The following is a 21087-nucleotide window of genomic DNA, read 5'->3' on the forward strand; positions in this document are numbered from 1 at the left end:
CCTTTGTCCTGCATATGAATGAAAATACTCTGCATTTCTTAAATATCTATATAACAATAGAGAAAATATTTTTATGCATAATATAGCATATTTACATTTCTGTAACACAGAAAAGAGACACATTTTTATGATGATAATTCAATTATTGTAAGACAGGCATGTTAACTTGTCACTTATTCTACTACAGACATTATTTCCTAAAACTGAACTAATAACCCCAAAGTTTAGTGTTTTCTTTTAAAAAAGTAGCTTCTAATTAATATTTATGATGATCCTATAGACTACCCTAACTACTAAGCAAAATGAGGTGTGTATTAAACTTACATTTCTTAACACAGCACATCCACAATATCATGTTTTACTATATTTACTGCAGATAACAAGGAATGATGAAACAAAACTGAATGAAAGCTTAACAATTATGTTAGTTTCATACAAGGCACTAATAAAAAGAAAAAATGGCCATAACAATAAAGTATGCATTTTGAAAATAAATCACATTGGAGATTAAATTATCCAACTATTTATCCAATTAGGATTATCTTTCATGGTACAGGAAATAAAGTAAATGTGATCAAACAATATAAATAGCTTTTTTTTTCTATTTATCTTGCTGACAAGATAGACTTATTAATTTAAATTTTTCCATGAACTCAATACAGCTTCATAGCAAGCCCAAAGCACAAATGTCACACTGGAAGCTTTTGCTTACGCAGTTTTAGAAGCCTGCTCTCTGGTATGCTTCATGTAGGTAAAATCACTCTTTTCAGAAGCAGCATACCCATACAATCAGAAAAACTTGTGAGTATATTTATATCTAAATAGTTTTCTGTGAGAATAGATAAACTTCTCACCTGCTGTTTCTGAAGAGTAAATTTATTTCTTTTTCTTTTCTATTTCAGTGTGCCTCAAGCATTATTTTGCCATGACTGTATCACTGTCGTGCAAAAGACCTGTTACCTCCTTCAAATCTTATTCCAGAGTCTTCAAGTCTTACTCCAGAAAATATTAATTGCATGCATTGAGAGTGAGATCCATTCATTTAACTTCTTTATGTAACTACAACTCAGTAGTCGCATGACTAAGCACTTGTAAGGTGCAATTTATCTGATCTACTTTTGCCATCTACTTTAGGACGAGATGGATCACCCCTACAACTGTCTATTGCTGTCTGTTGAGTCTAAGGTGACTCAGATGCAAATGTCTACATTTGTTTCAATGAACTTCACAGCGAAGATTTAATCTAGACAAGGGAACTGCTATGGCACAACTGACCTTCCAACATGAAATGCTGAATCTTTGCTAATAATTCTCCTAATTTACTAACTGGTGCTCAGGTCATAACAACCAGGTATTGCCTTGTTTAGCAAATTTAACCATCACAGTTAAAGTCTAGGGAAGCAGATATAGACAAATTATATTCCTGGTTGACAGACAAACATTACATTTTAGCTATAAGATGCAAGATTTTTTTTCCCATGACAAGCAAAATTCTAGAAAAAAAGCTTAGTGACCTGATTATAACTAAATGATCTGTTTCTGGTGTTCTGTGTGTTCCCAAAGCACAGTTTTATGAAAGCATTCCTTTAGTTTGAAATACGATGTGCTCCACATAGCACATTTGTCCTTAAGGCTGTATGATTATGCTTTTGCAAGCACCTAGACAGCACTTTTCACCTACAAATCTCAAACAAATTTACAAAAGTAGGTATCTGTCACTGACAAGCATTTGTCTTATGTCCCACGATGTCAAAGTTGCATGCACAGTCTTGTCATTAAAAGAAGTGCTATGTACCATACAATAAACACTGACGTTCCGCAAAGAATCCTTCTGGTCTGAAGTTAATGTTTACCTTATTTTCATTTTTGCAATACTTTTAGAAAGGGAACACATCCACCTAGGAATATACTTATTCAGTTTATGCTAAGAGAAAAATATATACAAATAATAGTATAAAAGTAAAAAAAAACCAAAACAACCCAGTGTTTAATATGTTAAACAATAGAAAAATCCTTATGAACTAGTGATACTGTCATTGAACTGTAGAGAGTTTGAGAACAAGCTTGCTCTGGCTTTTTCACCCTATGATTTGGAATCTGCTCACAGTACTGCCAGCTTAACCAAAAAGGATTAACTCTCATATCCAACTGAGAACACAGATAATTCTCAGTAATTGGTAAAAAATGAAGATGAATGGGGCTGAGAGATAAGGAGCAATTAGCTCATCAGCAGTTACAGCTGTGCACTCAATCCGGATCCATCTCTTGAGTCTCGGCCCCTTTTAAAGAACCTAGGCAGAATAAGCACAGGACACCCCCTCCCAAAAAATTGCCATGCCTGCCCATCATTCCTCTGCCCTCCATTTTATTTCCATGCTATACAAAGACACGTGTCATAGCATTCTGTGTAAATTACTACCTCTCCCAGGACCTGTATCTACAGCCAATCTTCTTTTACATTAAAAAAAAAAAAAAAAAAAAAAAAGAAAAAAAGAAAAAAAAAAAAAAAAAAAAGGAAAAAAAACCCCAAACCCAAAACCCGGAAACTAAATGACTACTGTAGACACTTTTAAGTTCCCTGTCAATCGTTTCCAATCGTTTCATTACAGCAGCATCATCTGTTTGAAAATATAAGCAATTCCCTCATCTAATTATAGGGAGGATTTGAGGTTCATTAACATTGCCAAGGCAGAGAATCAGATGTGCAACTGCAGAGCTGTGCTCAGTGGCCTGCATTCTCTGTTTCCTTTTATTTGCTTTTTCAAGGTCTCCAAGACTTTTTCCTGAAACCATAAAAGTATTTCTTTCCCTTAAAATAGACACGTGTGTTTAGAAAAAGGAAATTACTGCATTTTGTACTGTTCTATTATTGGGCAAGGTCACCGGAGAAAAATAATTTCACCTAAATCATTTTATCTCTGATTCTGGATGAAAAAAAAAAGAACAGTATACAAGCAAGCATTACTTTTGAACAACACATCACAGGAAGCCTTGTATTTGTCTCATAATTTTAAATATTGCAAGGTAATGCAGATGAAGAGGAAACCTAACATGCCAAGAAAATCCCTTAAATTTCAACACATTTTGTGGTTGTTTATGGATTAACATGCTAGCCAAGTGTAAAATGTTGCCTTGTATTTCCTAATTGTGTTTAGAAATTAAGAACACCAAATCTTCATGATTGCTTCACTTCCTTAAAGAAATAATAGCATTTTTTTGGTATGAATGTCGTTTAAACAATGACATTTTCTTGGGACATCTGTTTTGAGATCTCATTTTGAATAGATATGAACTCATTTCCTACTAAGCAAGTAATTTACTATTGTTGATAGTTGTTTACAAGTTTTATGAGTCATATTTTAGCAAGTGGCAAAGGTCTTAACAAATCCTTTGAGTATTCCCTAAAGTGTATGCATAGTGTTTTCATTATATAAAATGTTCGGGAAGCAAAAGTATACGGACTGTTCTTCACTTCCTACCAAGTTATAGATAGCAAACTCTAGCCCACAAAAATAGCTTTTAAAAGGTATTTATTTTTAAAGGCTTTTATCTTTTGCTGCTGCAGGTTAATGAAGTAGGACAGCAGGGCAGTAAGTACTTAAGCAGCGAGGAAATGATTGAGCTGCTTTACCTATCCAGTGCTTCAGAGCATCAGATGGTAAACATACAACTGATCCCAAAATCACACTAAGATGCTAATATGACAAAGAGTAGAATGTCGTCAGTGAAATTTAAAATTTGACCTTGCCACTCTCTTTTCATTCTGCAATTAATTAAAAAAACAAACCAAACTTAATAATAATAAAAAAGAAAAAAACAAAAACAAAAACAAAAACAAAACAAAACAAAAAAACCCCATCAAATCCAACAAAAAAAAAATCCCCAACACACAGCATAATCTTTCTTTTTCCTTTGCTGCCCTATGGAATTCATTTTTTAAACAAAACCCCAATATTTTATCTATCCTGCATGTTGTATGTAGAATTGCCACTAAAAAGAACCTGGGACATTTTTCCTTCTTATCTGCAATGTAGCTCATATCAGCCAAGCTGTCACAAGACAGTACTTGATATAAACAAGAGATTGCAAAGACATCTCAGTAATCAATATTAGGATGGCTACAGTATGGAAGCCCCAACCACTGCATATCATTTGTCTCAGCATCTATTTCTATGACCAAATGAAGCATTAATTCAAATCATAAATCTATGGTGATTTAAATCTGGGAATGAGCACCTGCCTGCTTTAATGATTTATTTTGTACATTTCAGTAAGCAGGAGATTTGTCCATATGAACTGACAGGTCACCTTCAGATGCCAGTAGCAGACTGTTTATCACCATGCAGACTAGCATCTCATCTTAGCAAGTAAATATTAAACTAAAAGAATCCAATTGATTGTGGATGGGGGAGAAAGGCGTTGCAGCCATATATTTTACTCAGTGTGCTAATACCTCACTCTGATTCCTCTGTAATTTCTTTTTGGTTTTTTTTTTTCCCTTCTAAAATGATAATTCTGGTGGGAGGATGCAAGCTCAAGGTTACCAGCAAAACAGAGAGATATAAAATAATTACTTATTAGTACCATTGGCTTCCTTTAACTTCCTTCATTCACTAACCTTTTGGCAATTGCTTCAAAGGACCAAGTTAATAAATTTGTGTAGTGCTCTGTATAATTATACAATGTTTGACTACAAGTATTACTTCTGTAATTCACATTAAGCATTTGATTAAAACCAAAAAGCAAGACAATTTGGAAGTAAACCTGACATGACGATATGATAAGATAAATAAAATAAGGGCCCTTCTTTTATTTATCTACCTCTATGTAGGTACGAGAGCACAGGATGGTAAATCCACACCCATCATAATTCCTGCCACATATGGGCTAGGATGACTCAGTTAAGCTTTTAGCCTGGTTGGATCATTTGTTCCTTTTCAGTTTGGTCAGGCACATAAGCCAATTTAAAATGTAAACTAAAATCAGGTTGTTTTCTTTTGTTTTATTCTTTCCTGCTGTCAACATCTAGTAATGTAACATTTCATATTCTTCCCTAGCAAGCTATAATTTAAAACATTAATGGTATATGGACTTGATAATATTTATTTGAAAATGCATAAATAAACACACTCCTGAAAAAATGCAGGAGAAGAAAGTGTACGTACCTACTACAAGCAACACCTTTGAAATATGAGTTCTTGTCAAGATAATACAGTGTGCTAATTTTCAAAAATGCAACTAATAAACAAAGAACTTAACTCTTCATGAACCTAATAATACCCTGACATTAGTAGCATATGAGTCACTTCTCTGATTCCATATGCACGACTAACAGTAGACACTAGACAGGATTCACTATTAAAAAGAAAAAAAAACAACAAAACAAATAAATCAAATTGCTCTTGAGAAATCCTCTGTATGAAGGGTGCAGCTCAAGACAAGATGCACAGACAAGAAAACTGTGTTTTCAGAACCATTCCTCATGGAATAGAGACAACTGGAAAGCTATTCACTCTACTCAGAAGAGTCTTTTTTTCTGTACAAAATTAACTCAATTCTTCATTCAGTTAAATCGGGAAATTAACTGAAGCTAACAAGTAAGTTAAGGGGCTGAGAGGAAATTTTGACAATGACAATAAATAATCTTGCTTCGCTAAGTTTGCCCTACTAAAATAGCTAGAATGTATTTTCTTAAATAGGGAAAATGATTAGGCTGTCTAAGAGCATATTAGTTATCTAATTTTTGCCTAAAACAAGGATTTCAAAATAGATATTTTTCTTTTTTATTGAGAGGAAGTTCAGCTATTTCTTCTATCCACGCTTCTACAAATACTCTGTGTGGTTTAGATGCTGATTACCTGATAACCTGTTAACTTTTCCATCCCATGGACGCACATGTGGTTTATAACTAGAACTGCCAAGCAGAATAGCAGCTCCACAAACCAGTATTTGAACTTTTTATTTCACATAATGGATCCATCTAAGCCTGAAAATCTAAATTAGCTTATAGTTCTAGTTCACATTCTTTATCTTCTCGGCTTGTATTTACCCTGTTCACCCTTTCTCATTACTTCACTTTTCTCCCAGTGTGCTAGAGGCCAACTGGTCCTTCCACTTCATTTGTACCTATCTCCTCCTCCCAGATTTCAAAGACACCTGCTCTCTACCCTCACTTGTTTTCTCTCCAAAAGAACAATCTTTACACTTGTATTAGAGTAACTGCATATGTTGGTATCTCAGTAATTTATGACTATTTTCTTCACCATCATAGAGGTATTTTTAAAGCCTTTATTTAAAAGGAAAACAAAACAAATCATATAATCTCCTTATTCAGTAATGCATACATATTGTTGCTATTTACAGTAGTATGCACCCAAGTGATCCTGTACTTTGAACTGCAATTCATATTATTTCTAAATAATACCGTAACGATGCCTACTGAACTGCACAGAAACACTGTCCACAAACATGTATTTATTTATGTTAAGGCTAATACATACCCTCTAAGATTCATTCCAAATGTATTTAGAAGATGAAAAACTAAAAAAAAAAAAAAAAAAAATCTGCACAAAGGGCCAAAATAAAACCAAAAAACCTATCTGAGGCCATTTGATTCCAGTATACAGCAATCTTCCCTGCAGTCTTCTGAACGTACCTCTTGTCATTGAATTTCTGTTGCTGAGTTAATACTGTCTCAACATGATAAAAGGATCCAATACAATGAAATGGCATAACAAAACATTTTACAGCAGACACACACAGATGATTAAAGATTTAATCAACAACAACAAAAGTTATCCTAGCTTTGAAGTATGCTTTAGCAAAACAAATTGTCCAAACAAATGAATAAAGTATACAGAAACAATTCTTTTTTGAAAAAGAACAAGAGTTGCTGATGGCTGCTTAAGAAATGGAAAAAAATGTTAACTACATTTTAAGAACGTGTTTATTAAAATAAAATATGATAGGAACCGCAGAGCATGGCAGAATTTATTGTGTATGTATGTTTTCCTTTTGTCACAGGGCACATGAAAGTATGAAATATTTTGCTTTCAAGCTTGTGTTCTGAATTACCTAAAGTCAATACCCAGCACACTGAGCAGGAGACATTGTTAAATTTCACTTTGACACCATCATCTGTCACTCCACCTGTACTTTGAAAAATGAACTCTAAGCAATCAAACCACTTTCTTTCATGGAAACTATTAACTGGAGTCTGCAAAAGTAGCCTGTGAAGAAAAGAATGTTTTTGTAATAGTAACAACAACACTGAACACTGGTGTAAAGGTCAGGTACAAAATAAAACTAAAAACATTAAGAAAAGGAAAACAAATATGCAACTTTTTATACCAAATCAAGGACTTCAGAAGGAAGTTCAGAAAGATTACCATTTTAATAAAATATCTCAGTATTATGGACATTTAATAATGCTATGTCTAACACTTACCAACACTTGAATTCAGATCTCCATTTTCAGAGTCTGCTCCATGCTGGTTATTATTTGCATGATAGTTGGACATAGCTTCCAATTTGATTTTTTTCACTTTCATTGCTTCTGCTATGGCAGCATTGGTGGCAGCTGCTGCTGCTGCAGCTGCTGCTGTCAGACCTGCAAAGAAGTATGAAAAAAATTTAATATTCATTATTCTATGATTCTCCATTATTGTAGGGACTGTTATTATTCCTTCATGCTTGTTACATAAGAACAGAGAGCACCACAGAGTATTATTCCTCTTGTTGGTTTTGAAAACTATCAACTTTTCAAGTAAAATGTTTCACATCGTATTTAGATAATTACTCCTATACATTCATCTAAACTTTAACTTGGTGTCTAGTAAGTGCACTCATAATAAAATCACAACTAGATGCAGCTACAAATACGTGCAGTCAAAAATCTAATTTAGCTTCAAAATGGTGTCCTGAGTGTCTGACTATGAATAGGTGAATAACCATACTTAGGGAAAAAATTCCCATTAGATCTTTAATTTTAGACATGCTAAAGAAAACAGAAATAACAGCTCTATAATTTCTATTTATGACGAACAGATTATAGAACTCAGGCATTTCTTATTTCATACATAATAGCATGAGATGAAGTTTTTCTAGAAAGCAGTTCTAGAAAAAAATAATGCAGAACATTATTCTGCTGTCCCCAGACTTGAAGGCATTAAAGTCTTTATCAATGAGAAGAGGAAGTATAGAACCATTTCATACCAATCCCAAAGTCACCTACAGGCAACTCAAGTGCTCTTCCTACCAAACCAAGTTTCTGCCATCCAGCCATTTACAAGAATGTTCTACAAACCCAGGAAAATTTCTCTTTGTCAAGAGCAACTGGAGAACTCATCCAGTTCTCCAGTAGCCTTCAAAACTCAAAATTAGATGCAGCCTTTAATCAAAGTCACAAGTGTCAGTTTTTGCCCTCTTCCCTGAGGCAGGGTAATTCTCCTGTGGTCCCCAGCTCTGCTGCTGCCCACCCATATCCCTCTGCCCCAGCCTGGGTGGCAGCAGAGAGAAGCCAGTGTCAAAACTTCACAAGAGCTGCCTCCCCCACACAACTGATGAAGGGGGCAGAGACGGAAACGATAGAGAACTAAATCGAAGAAATAAAAGAGAAGGCAATAAAGTAGGTAAGTTTAATGCATTGATGCACTCTCAGCCCTCAGCCTGCGATGCCACATGAAGAGAACAGACCCGCAGTCATTTTGAATCAAGATCCTTGCCCTGAATGCGGAGAAAACTTGAAAAACACCATGTAATTAGTTTAAAGGTGCCTGCTTGTCTGATTTTCAGCTACTCTGAGAGGTGTGAAGTGTCCTATGGATCTCAAGAGGAACTAACTCCACAATTTACTATTCTAAGGCTGCTGTCTAGCATAGGAAGAGTGCAATTTAGCAGGAAAGACCAAATAAGCAAATAATCCCAGGCCGCTGAGGTAAATATTGCTAGCACCATTGCTTCCCAGGGTCTCTTGTTGTCTCCTTTGACTCCTTACATGGAAAACAAGTTCACTTTTGCTATGTTTTTGGCTAGTGATGGGGAGGGACAGAAGGCAAATTCCAGCAGGGAAACAGCAGAAGGTGAGCAGACATAAGGAAATCTATGAGGTGGCATAAGAGGTGCCTTTGAATATATTGTTGCTTGACTGAAGGTTATTTTCCCTTACTGCTTTCCATGACCACATAAAGATCAGGAAACTGTTCCAGCCTCCCGATCCTCCTCACAGGCTGACTTCTAACACATCCAAGTGTAATGAGAATTACTGACCAAGTGATAATTACAGATCAATATCCTTTACAAAAGTGCTGTTTCAGGTAGAAAATGTACCAAAAGCCAAAAATAAATGAGAAGATGAACAAATATGAGAGTTTACTTTTATTTTAGCTTCTGCTACTATCACAAAATGTGCATGTTCTGATCTTAAAAAGGTATTGACAATAACATGGATTGCTTCCAATTATATTTTTACCTTAGAGGAAGGATATGAAGCCATACATTATACAAATTTGGTTACAGTCCCTAAATTTGGCCACAGAAAAAGGGATGGTGCACCTCTGAACTTTGGTTTGCATCCGGTGCTCATTAAACAACACAATAACCTATACTTCCTTTTTTAATATATGTATACATCCCTGAAAAGCTAAACCTAGTATTTTTAAAGAACAATAATTTGGAGGAATATCCTGGTACATTCTATTCAATGACTACAACAGCATGCCCCAAATTTTTCGTTATGACTACACTTTTAGACCAGCAGTTTCAAAGTCCTTCCAAGTACTGGGAAATGACATACTAAAAAGATGCTGGACATAGAACTTGTGACACCACCTGCAATTATCTTTTTTTCATTGGAATAATGACCTGGATGCAGAATTCCTGAAATAAAATTTCACTTTTGCAACAAAATTTGCAAAAAAAAGAGTATGCTCTTTGGATGGGGACTGAGAAACTAAAATACAAATTGCTTAGTTCTGTAGGAAGATTTTTGCAAGATTATGTTTGTGGCAAAAAAATTATAATTTCAAACAAATGGAAATTAAACTAATAATTTCATTCCTTCTCTTACACAATCACAGAAGTGACTGAAATTATTTAGTTTACTATACAGCAATTAATGGAAACCATACAAATCTGAAATCGTGTAAGCACTGGTGTAAGTAAAGAGGGAAACGGAAGGAATAATGCTCAGAACTCTAGCTTAATGGTGGTCCTTACAGCAATTCCAGTCTACAGCACAGTTTCTCCTTTACTGCTGCTTTTTCCCATCACCTGACTGTGATGATACAGCAAGTGGCAAGGGAGGCCCAAAGCCAGTTATCAGTGCTTTATAATCACTGGTGCATTGTGCTGTACTGGGGTGTGGTTCAACCCAGAACTTCAGCATAGGGCCCAACTTATCTTTCTTATCTCACTAGTATAGGCAGGCAAATGTACTAAAAGCAGAAGTTAATAAGCCACTATGTATCTATATTTATATTTTAAAATACAAAGTTTTAAAGTCATAGTATGGGTATATACCCAGAGAAATACCTGGGATTTTTTAAATTTATTATTTGAAAAAGCAGTTTGATGTAAACATTATTTAATATCAATTTATTCTTACAATAAGTAGCCGAGGAATTTCCGAGGTACACACTTCTCTACACTACAGAAATGCTACCTTCAAAAATGAGATAACCTTACGTAACCTACAAAGTCAACTGAAATGAAAGAGATAAGGATCACACCAAACAGCCACGTAGGCGCTTTTTATTCTTTACAAATATTTTTTTGAACAGTTAAAAAGTATTCGGGCCAAAATATTCAGGGGATTAAAGGCAATGGTAGTTGTCATTAATATTCTGAAATTGATAAGTTGTTTATGTTTGGCATTCTTCCTGCTGATTATGCAGTGAGACAGGCAGCTTTATAAATATCTCATCACTCCATCGTCACACAAATTTCATCGACAGTGCTCATGCACAGCTATTAGCAATATGAATCTAACCATTACAAGAGGAATGAAAATCGAACATGTGGCATTAATACGCAGTCCTGGTTCCTAACCATCTGATAGGCAGATGGTGTAAAGCGGATTCTCCAGCTGAAATGAAGGGGCACATCATTTAAAACCTTGTTTGCATTCTAACTGATATCAGTGCCATATTGATATACATGATACATCATGGCAGTATTTGAACAATCTAGTTTGTTTCAGTCATAAATGTTTACAGCCTTGTTTTTTATCTTTAGAAGCATGTTCTGAGGAGCGTATTTTTAATTTATGAAACCTATTGTTTACTTCTGTTGAACCAGAAGATTAGCAAAGAGCAGGAATATTAAATTACCACAACCACAGCAGTATAACTAAGATGGATGAATAAAGTATGGTTTTTCAATATGTTTGTAAAGGAATTAAAAAATTAGCCTAGACATTTTATGCATTAAATACATTTATTCATTTAAACCTTACAGCTTTTTTCCCATGTGACATACTTAGAACTTTAATGCTTTATAAAGCCATTCATTTAAATCTCTTACTGCGTGCAATTAATCTTGTCCAACAATTTAATTCAAAAAGCAAAACATCAGAAAGTAAAGTTCGATTCAAGCATCACGCTTCTGAAGTAATCTCCGTATTGCTGACAGTTCCTATGGACTCATCAGCAAAAGTCTGTTCAAGGTGTCTTGCAGGAGCCGTATGAATTTGAATTACAGCTCAATTGAATGCTCGCCAAGCCTTAGTAGGAACCCAGGAACAAGAAGCAGAACACCAAAAGAGAGCGCGAAGGATCCTTTCCTACTAAGACCTTCTCTCTTCTGTCACTAGATTACTTTGGCCTGTTGGGTGTGTTTGTAGCTGTTAATTATGTTAATAAAGTTGCAGCCTGCTGTCTCTGCCAAATATAATCATAAGCTCTCTCCTGCCAAGTCCTAGTCTAATTTACACCCGTGCAACTCTACTGAAGTCAGAATTTCGTGGGTGAGAATGAGACCAGAAGTATGCCCAGTATGTGTGGTCTCTAACGCTGAAAAATGAGTGAATGAAACAGAAAACAATGACAAAAAAACCACAGCATCTTCAGAAAACAATTCTGTTTTAAAAGCAAAGTCCCCAAGAGAGCTGTCATATATCATGACAGGTTTTCAAAATGTATACGAATTACTGGTGGGCACTAAATCACATCCAGGGCTTCTGCCTTCCAACAAATAGTATTGCCTGCCTGCCTTAAGAGAAAGCTCTTAAAACTTGCAGTTTTGATGGGGTGAGCAGCTTACAACACACCCTATTTGTGAAGAAAAATAGAAAAGGACCTGTGAGTGGAACTTTTTCAGCCTTGAGTATGTCTCAAAACACATTTTGTAATTGCATGCCTAAACTTCATCTTGGGACAAATTAGAGAATTATTTAAATAATTGATCTTAATTCACTTTTAACTTCCTTCACATAATTATGCCTAAAAATAATAACAATTTCTAATTGTCATTCCAATAATTTCCTTAATGCAACTATTAGCTTCCTTTATATTTTATCTTATCTTATCTCTCTCTCTCTCTCTCTCTATATATATATATATATATATATATATATATATTTATTTATTTATGGCTACTTTCAAAATTCAGTAACACATGCGTATTTACATGAGCTCCTTCTTTAGGACTTTTACAACATTTTCAAGAAACTTTACCTTTGCCATCACAGAACAGGCAGAAAACCAAAATACAACTGCCAGCAGGGTGTTAAATTTAATTTAATTTATTTGCTGGAAAGTTCATTCTGCAGAAGCGCTTTACTCAATGCATGGCAGAAGTTCCAAATCTCATCTCAATTCAGCAAGAACTCCTTTCATTATTTCAAATTAATGCTTAATCATTTTGCTTCTAGTTTATTTCAACGGTATTGGCTTGAAAAAAAAATCAAGCCCTTTCTTGATTTAATACCATATTTCATATTGTGGTTCTTACTTTGGCAAAATTCCTACTAAAATCTGAAAAAAATCTGCCTCAGAAAGAAAGGCAGGGTTACTCCTAGGACCTGACCCCGATCACTGTAGGTTATTGCACTGGTTTCATGGGTTTCAGCAGTTCAGGTACAAGTTTTTGGTAGCTTATTACGCTGCTGCCTAGTTATTTCAAATGAAATAGGATCCTAACCTTAGTCTCTGATCTAATGGGTGTTTTATATAGTGTGATACATAAAACAAGAAGGGGAAAGCAATCTGCAGGAGGACAGAGGTCTGATTACATAGACTGGATTGCTTCACCATAATGTTCCGCTAAAATATACTGAGTTTCACTAAAAGAATTCTTTATATTTAATGTATGCCTGGAATCCCACAGTTATCCAGAAACCTTATTTCTGTTAAGCTGTCTGGATTGATCCAACATAACAAGCTTGGTATACCCTAAAAATTTAATTACATATTATTTTGGGATAATCAAAAAAATGTTTATCTGGTCCCCATAGCTATATTTTTTTGATCAGCTAGAGTGGTTCAGCATAAACTGCTTATCTAGATCATTTTTTTAGTATCTCTTAAAGGCCTATTATTAAACGTATCATATTAGTGAAAAAAAAACACCAAAAAACAAAACCCTGCACTTTAAATATTGCTAAAGATGGAGTACTTAGGAAAAAAAATCATCCATGGTCTAGACTGGTGCAACTAAACTGAAACTGACAGTCTTGCACTGGGAGAAAACCAGTATATGTGAAGCTCAAACCATCTGTTGTTCATCAGTCTAATCAGACCTTTTTCCTGTAACTACTCCTAACTTGTAATATGAATTTTGAAGCCTGAGTATAGCATTTAAGATAAACAAGCAAAAGAGCTAAATTTCCCCAGCAATGCTTGAACAGAAAAATCTTTCTTGTTAAGATGTGCCTCCACAATTAATAACATAGTTGCAGAAATGAAGCATTGACGTGGAAAGCAGCGGCGTCCTTTTGTTTTATTAACACTGCATTTTTTTAAATAGATCTACTAGCAGGTCGAACAATGCTTAAAAAAATGTGCAAATGGAATTATTTTATCACTAATATTTGCCATTTATGGAATTGATTGACTTACATTTGATGAAGTTATTCTTTCTAGTGGATATATATATTCCTTTGTACTGAAGAGTAAAAAGTGAAATCACAAAGTGCATTTCAAATACCACAACAAATTACTAACTGCTACAGCTTCATGGGGCTTTGTAATCTGTGAATTTATTATTGGCTTGGTGCAATTGTGACAGAATTAAACAATGTATGTTGCATAACTGCCTGGCTATACTGCAGTTTTCAGCAACAATTTAAAATCCTACTGGAATGCACACAGCCACAATACTATACAATTAAGAGAGAACATTCTTTCTTAAACAACAGTCATCTTTTCAAAAGCAATAGATTCTCAGTTCTCATTCACTCTGTTGCATTATTCATTTCATGTGCAACCTCATGCTGGACCATAAATTGTTACTTTATCTAATCAAAGGCGACTTAACTCCACAGAAGGTCAAAGGTTTAATTTTGTGAAGTATTATCTTACGCTATGAGTTTAACGGAAAAATAGAAGAAGAAAAACAGCCAAGAAACTGGTAATAAATGAACCTTTATTGCCTCAGGCACTGGCCTAGTTAATAAACTTTCATTGAAGGTTTCTTTCAACTATTATGGACAATGAGGTAAAAAAAATCTTAAATTACAGCCATGTGTGACTTTTAAAGCAGGCATTCTTTTTTATCTCAACCTTCCCAGCTTAGGAAAAAGACAAAGAGATTGTCTTCAATTTCTTAACCAAAAATGTATGCTTCTAAACAGATGAAAAAGTGCAGATCAAGCCTTTTAAAAGCAGAGGTCAGCTTTGAACAGTATAAAAAAATACTTTTCCTTAAGTGCCAAACCCTGATCCACAATCTCTTTAACCGAGTACCATGCAGTTCCAAAAGAAAAAAAAAAAAAAAAGATATGTGGGAAAGCAAAAACATATATATACTGACAATATATTATGCTAACAATGATGGTTGGTTCCTGAAAGACTTTCTGTTTTACATTTGCATTGCTAGAGTGCAATAATTGCTCTTCTTTAATAGAATGACTTATTATGGGAACAACTTCCCTGCACTTTTTACAAATAGAAGTTCTTTTCTTCTTTTCATGCATATTATCTCATGTTCTCACAATACTATTCTTGCTGTTAGGAGAAATTAAAAGGTTTAACATAATGACAGTTACTGGTGGTTATTGGTGCTCTGTGAATTTTCTTCATTTAATGTTCTTAGATTTTACTAACTACAATGTCTTTTATCAACATACTCTTTGGGACCAGTTTAGAGAAGTGTATTACAGTTGATATTATACAGTCAAAAACAATAAGAAGACCAGTAGTATTTAAAAAAACCTTAGCCTTTAACTTAAGTCTAATTTATAACTGGATGGACACAACTAATTGTAACAGTGCTATAATTCAAAAATACTGAAAAGACGTGTTCGTGCCTGTAACAGCAGTAATGCAGCTAAATACTCATAATCTTTCAAACAGCAGGAGCTTTTGTAGTTTTTTTATAAACCTAATCCACAGCTTGACACAGATCCTGGGGTAATGGCACACAGTTCTTTGATTAAACTAATATCTTAACACTGCTGAGGCAGTCCGATGGCCCTTGTGGAAGTGTTTCCCTACAACCTCCAAACGCAGCCTTGCAAACAGAACTGCCAAATTCTTTCCCACAGACCCACTGTAGTCCACGTGCCTCATCATGTGAGTGAAATTTAACTTATCCATGTGTGTAAGTATTTGTGGCACCAGAACAAGATCAGAATAAAAGGAGATTTTAGCTGTGGATCACAATTGAAATTTTAGCTTTGATAGCCTTCTGGTGGAATGGATGTGCTCCCACAGGAACCTGTTCTCTGCACTGAGTCCACACACTGAAGTAACAGCCCACTAATATTTAGGTGAAGTGTTATCAAGCCTTTATGGCTTTGGTCCTCAAGCAACACTTTTGCCCAAAGAAAGATTTGATTCTCACTTCTGGTGCACAAGAATAGTCAGCTACAGACCTATTTCAGGCTCCTGTCAACCTCAGCAAGTGAAAACAGCATTATTCCTAGTCATGAAAAGAGAAGGCAAGGAATTCAGGGCTTTAGCTAAGATGAAATATCACAGCTGCTGAGTAGAGCAGTAGACCTTCAGTAAATGTCTAAAATATAAACTACTGTTTCAAGATTCTTTAAATAAAGTTTCCATTGTTTTATTCTTTAATCAAGCTAAAATATATTATACATATCAAAAAAAAAAACAACTTAAAATGTCTTTAAAGAACAATTTTGATTGTTTTATCATATTTAGTTTTAAAGTAGAGATTGTTTTGAATTCTCTTGCCCCTAAAAAGAAACTTTTAAAATACAATATACATTAACAAATTCTATAACTGTTTTCTGATTATCTCTCTCTATTTGCAGAGTGCAAAGCAGGTTGTGCCAAGCATTAGAAAGACAGAAGTTAATATAATGGTGGGGAAAAGTCCCAGAAATCCACTGGTTATTTCAAGACATGTGTACACTTGTTTTAATACAGCAAGTTGAGTAAGAGAATTTTCACATTTCTGAATGTAAAGAATTCACCTGTAAGGGTCAGGAAAGTCCTCTCTCTTTCTTCACTCTTTTATTCACTAGAAGTGTTGTAACTTCAAGAGCTGCACTGTGGCTTTGGGGCTTTTTTTTTTTTTTTTCTCTTTTTCTTTTTCTTTTCTTTTTTAAGTTTCGTCAGATCCATTATGCATTACTCTGTGCCAGAGGCAAGGCATGGGGCTAAATGTACTGTTACAGCACAGTGATAGCAGAGTTTGTACTGTGATGCAGAACTGTGATACTGTACAAAGTAGCTGTGATAATGACTCACAGGTAACACTGTGTAGTCCTTTTTTCAGATGAAAAGGCAGTCAATTGTCACAGACAGTCCTCTCTCACCTTTATGCTCTACTTGTTGCACAAGGTAACAGAGCACTAAATCCCACAGGTAGCACCCTGGGTGCTGACCAAGGCATTAGATAAATGTCTTTGAGTGGCATGTCACTTTTGAAGACAAAGTATCTCTTTCTAATATAAACTATGGCACAACAGGGGCATGATGTGCACTTGTGTTGTGTCCCAGCACTTCATCAAAGCATGGATATTAGGACAAATTTATTCACTGAAAGAATGGTTAAGCATTGGGACAAGCTCTCCAGGCAAATGGTGGGGTCACCATCCCTGGAAGTGTTCAAAAAGTCAGCGGATGTGGCACTTTTTGATACAGTTTAGTGGGCATGGTGGTGTTTGTCAAAATTTGGACTTGATGATCTTGGCGGTTTTTCCAAACGTAATAATTCCTTTTTTTTTTTATTCTAAGGCCAAATTATCACCCCAAATCAAGGGAGTTCTCTCACACCCAGAGTGTTCAGTGAATACTGAATTTCATTCAACAAAATACCATCATTTTGTACCTCAGAATTGTCTGCTACACAAAAAGTAAAATCTGAATACTGTTACTGATATTAAAAGGAAAGTGTGGCATTAATAATGGATACATTATTATTGTACTTGATTGTAATACAAAAACAAACATGCAGTAGCTTTTCTACAGCTCCTACCATATTGGCATAATTGCAGTTCTAAATTATGAAGACCTGCAGACATTTGTAAATTCAGATTTACATACATGATCATATGTATTGCTTCCAAAAGGCATATTCTTTGAAGGCAATAACTGATTGGTATCACTGTCTAGCACATTACGAATAAACATTCAAAGATCATTAAATAAGCAAGTATAAGAGAGCCCAAACATTCTCTTTGGCAGAAATCTGAGAAATCCTCATGATATGTTCATTGCTAGAAATAATTTATGAAATAAAAAGCTTTATGTTACCATAATCCTCTCAACTTGGTAGTGTCCACAAAAAGACAAAATATGATGACAAGTTATTTCACAGATTCCACATTTTGTGGGGAGAACTACCTTATAATTTGCAGCAGATAATTTAATTATCTTTTCTTCATCCATTAATGAACAGTATATTAACAGATTTGGATTTTCACAAATCCATCTGTGACTGGAAATCACTTTTCTCCACCTTCTCAACACTCACACAAATGCAAAATGGGATGTGTGCTTTCTAATTTCTCGTCCCTCCAGGTTATGACCTTCTTTCTGATCATTGCTAAATTCCAAGTTTTTGACTTATCTGACATTCAGATTGTCAAGATGGACTGCACATTTAGCAGAGAGTGAGTAATAGAAATAACTGGCAAAAATTTAATTAGTATCTGGATAATAACTCACTATTTTTATCCCAACTACAAGTAATCTAACTTTAATCAACTACAAGATGCAACCTCAATACATAACAATGAAAGTATCAACATTCCAAATGAATTTATTTTTCAACAAAAAAAAAAAACATAGCCCATATAGTGTACATTCATTTCTTTTGTATTTTCTACATATTACTGGTCTTCAACATAATGACTTCTAGACTAAAATTTATAGTATGAATAATTTTTAAAAAACATGGAGCAGGATCACTACTGTTACTTTATCTTAGATATCAGAACATCATTCTAGCAATTTGACACTAATGTTGACTTGCAGTCACTGTATGTCTTTGGAAGACATACAGATAACTAATAAGATTGCAAGTATAAAACATTGATTATAATCAATATTTGTCACTGTATAGCCCAAAGAACTGGTGGACATTTCCCAAAGTGAAGAATGAATTAGCTCTGAAAACATGTCTATAGTATGCATAACATTTACAGGAATGAAAATTACTGGATTTGGTGCAATTTCTTGCATTAAATTGCTGAGTTTCTTTAAAATTGAATTCTTAATCACTACTTAAGACATGCTAAAACACAGGAATTGCTTTTGAAAGGATGCAGACCTATTGTTAGATTTATTTCTGTGATGTACTAACAGCCCATAACATTAAGGAGATTTTTTTTTGCCAGTGCCTTAAGAAGTTTATGACACATTTCTAGAATTCTCTTTGTTTGCTCTGTTCTCTAATTGGTTATATTAGTCACATGCTATATTTCTTTGCCAGACTTGAAAAAGAGTAGTTTCTCCATCTATTGAAACAGATTTTCTATGAGATTTTCTATGGAGATAACAGGCCACAGGAGGATTGTATTTCATCTAAGCTGCATACTAACCATATTTATGTGTGTGTGTGTGTGTGTGTGTGTGTGTGTGTGTGTGTGAATATATGCATGTGTGTATGTGTGTGTGTGTGTGTGTGTGTGTTGAGGTTTCATGTAATAAAGGCAGATGAATCAACACAATCCTGTCCTTCCAGTAACAATATTTAATAAAGATGGCACATCGCCTACAGAGACATTCATATACGCACCAGGTAGTACCATGATCAAATCTCTGTGTGTAGATGCAGTTGTATTTATACTTTTCTTTCTTTGCTGTTGACGTCCTGCCCTTCTCAACTACAGCTAACACACTTCAAAGGAGGCAGTATAGTGTTGTCTCAATTGACCATGTTTTTGAAGAAAAATATTTACAAGTAGCTTTTCCCATCCTCATGGCTTTTTCTAAGGAAGCTTACATTGCGGGAAAACTTCCATGAATATTAGTAAATGTTCTACTTTCACAGGAAACTGCTGCTATTCAAGCATAAGTGATTGATATTCCTCATATCAAAGAGCATGAAATATAAAATTAGTTATAAAATGGCTTCAGTGTATGGAAAAAAGATTGCCTCCTACAATGTTGATGATATACAGGAATTTTGGATGGATTCATTTTTCCAATATCCTAAATGAATAGTTGACATTCTTCACCAGACTAACAGATTGCCAGAAATCCAATTGCATCCTGGGCTGCATCAAACGAAGCATGGCCAGCAGGTTGAAGGAAGTGATTCCCCCCTCCTACTGGGCTCTTGTGGGTCCCCAGCTGGAGCACTGTGTTCAGCTGGGCCCACAACAGAAGCAGGACATGGACCTGCTAGACCAAGTCTAGAGAGGGGCGATGCCGACAATCAGAGAGCTGGAGCACCTCTCCTATGAAGATAGGCTGAGAGAGTTGGAGTTATTCAGCGTGGAGAAGACTCCAGGGAGATATCACAGCACCTTCCAGTAACTACAGGGGCCACAGGAAAGCTGGAGAAGGACTTTTTACAAGGGCATGTAGTGACAGAACAGAGGTAAATGGCATTAAGCTAAAGAGGGCAGGTTTAAATTAGGTATTAGAAAGAAATTTTAAACTGTGAGGGTGATGGAACAGATTGCCCAGAGAAGCTGTGGATGTCCCATCCCAAGGAGTGTTCAGGGCCAGGATGCATGGGGCTCTGAGCAACCTGGTCTAGTGGGAGGTGTCCCTGCCCATGGCAGAGAGGTTGGAACTAGATGATCTCTAAGGTCTGCTTCAACACAAACCATTTTCTGATTCCATGAAATATCAATTTTTTCAAGACTATCAAATATTTTTTACATCCAGTTGCAGTATTAGTTCACCTTAATCTTAAGAGTTTTTAATAAAAGAGATATTTTAATGAACATTTTTACTTCAAGCTACCATATAAACAAAAAAAAAAAACTTTAGTCCATTTCAAAGTGCCTACCTTTGTGCTGTGTCTCCACAAATCAGTCCTCCACTGAGTGTTTCACACAAGTATTTACAGAAGGAATTCTATCTGCAGAATGCCTTTAACACAGTGCACTTCACCTTGTATAAGCTTTCTTTTTCTCATCCTGTATGTTCATATAAAATGCCCAGATGCAAATTATGGAAGATATTTTATCCAAGAGTAGGATTGTGCTTTTTGACAAATTATATGAAGAGTTATTTTGGCAGCTTTAGAAATGCCCCTAGGTCAGTTGCTTGGTTAGACTGCTGATGGCCTGAGTCTCCTCTTTGTCATCTTCTTATAATTTATCTTCAGTTAGTAGCAAATTAGATGCAAAAAGATTATAACCTCACACCTACAAGACCTATGCTTAACCACAAGTGCTAAGCATACCTTCTATGGAAATCCTTAGGTGGTAGCAAGAAGAATCTGAAGAGATACTGAAAAAAGTATCTGAATAATATCTGAATTGCTTTGTTCACCCTTTTAGTT

At 35.1% G+C, this 21087-nt stretch overlaps 1 protein-coding gene across 9 annotated transcripts in view; it reads right to left on the reverse strand.

Moving 5' to 3' along the window:
* Positions 1–21087, reverse strand: part of DACH1 (dachshund family transcription factor 1) — a 353685-nt gene that overhangs the window by 161424 nt on the left and 171174 nt on the right. For all 9 annotated transcript variants that reach the window (XM_038146617.1, XM_038146708.1, XM_038146585.1 and 6 more), the window contains exon 3: positions 7448–7609. In XM_038146617.1, coding sequence (XP_038002545.1) covers positions 7448–7609 — 162 coding nt within the window. The remainder of the gene's footprint in view (positions 1–7447; positions 7610–21087) is intronic.

The sequence above is a fragment of the Motacilla alba genome, chromosome 1 (genome assembly GCF_015832195.1).
Source record: "Motacilla alba alba isolate MOTALB_02 chromosome 1, Motacilla_alba_V1.0_pri, whole genome shotgun sequence".
Taxonomy (NCBI): Eukaryota; Metazoa; Chordata; class Aves; order Passeriformes; family Motacillidae; genus Motacilla; species Motacilla alba.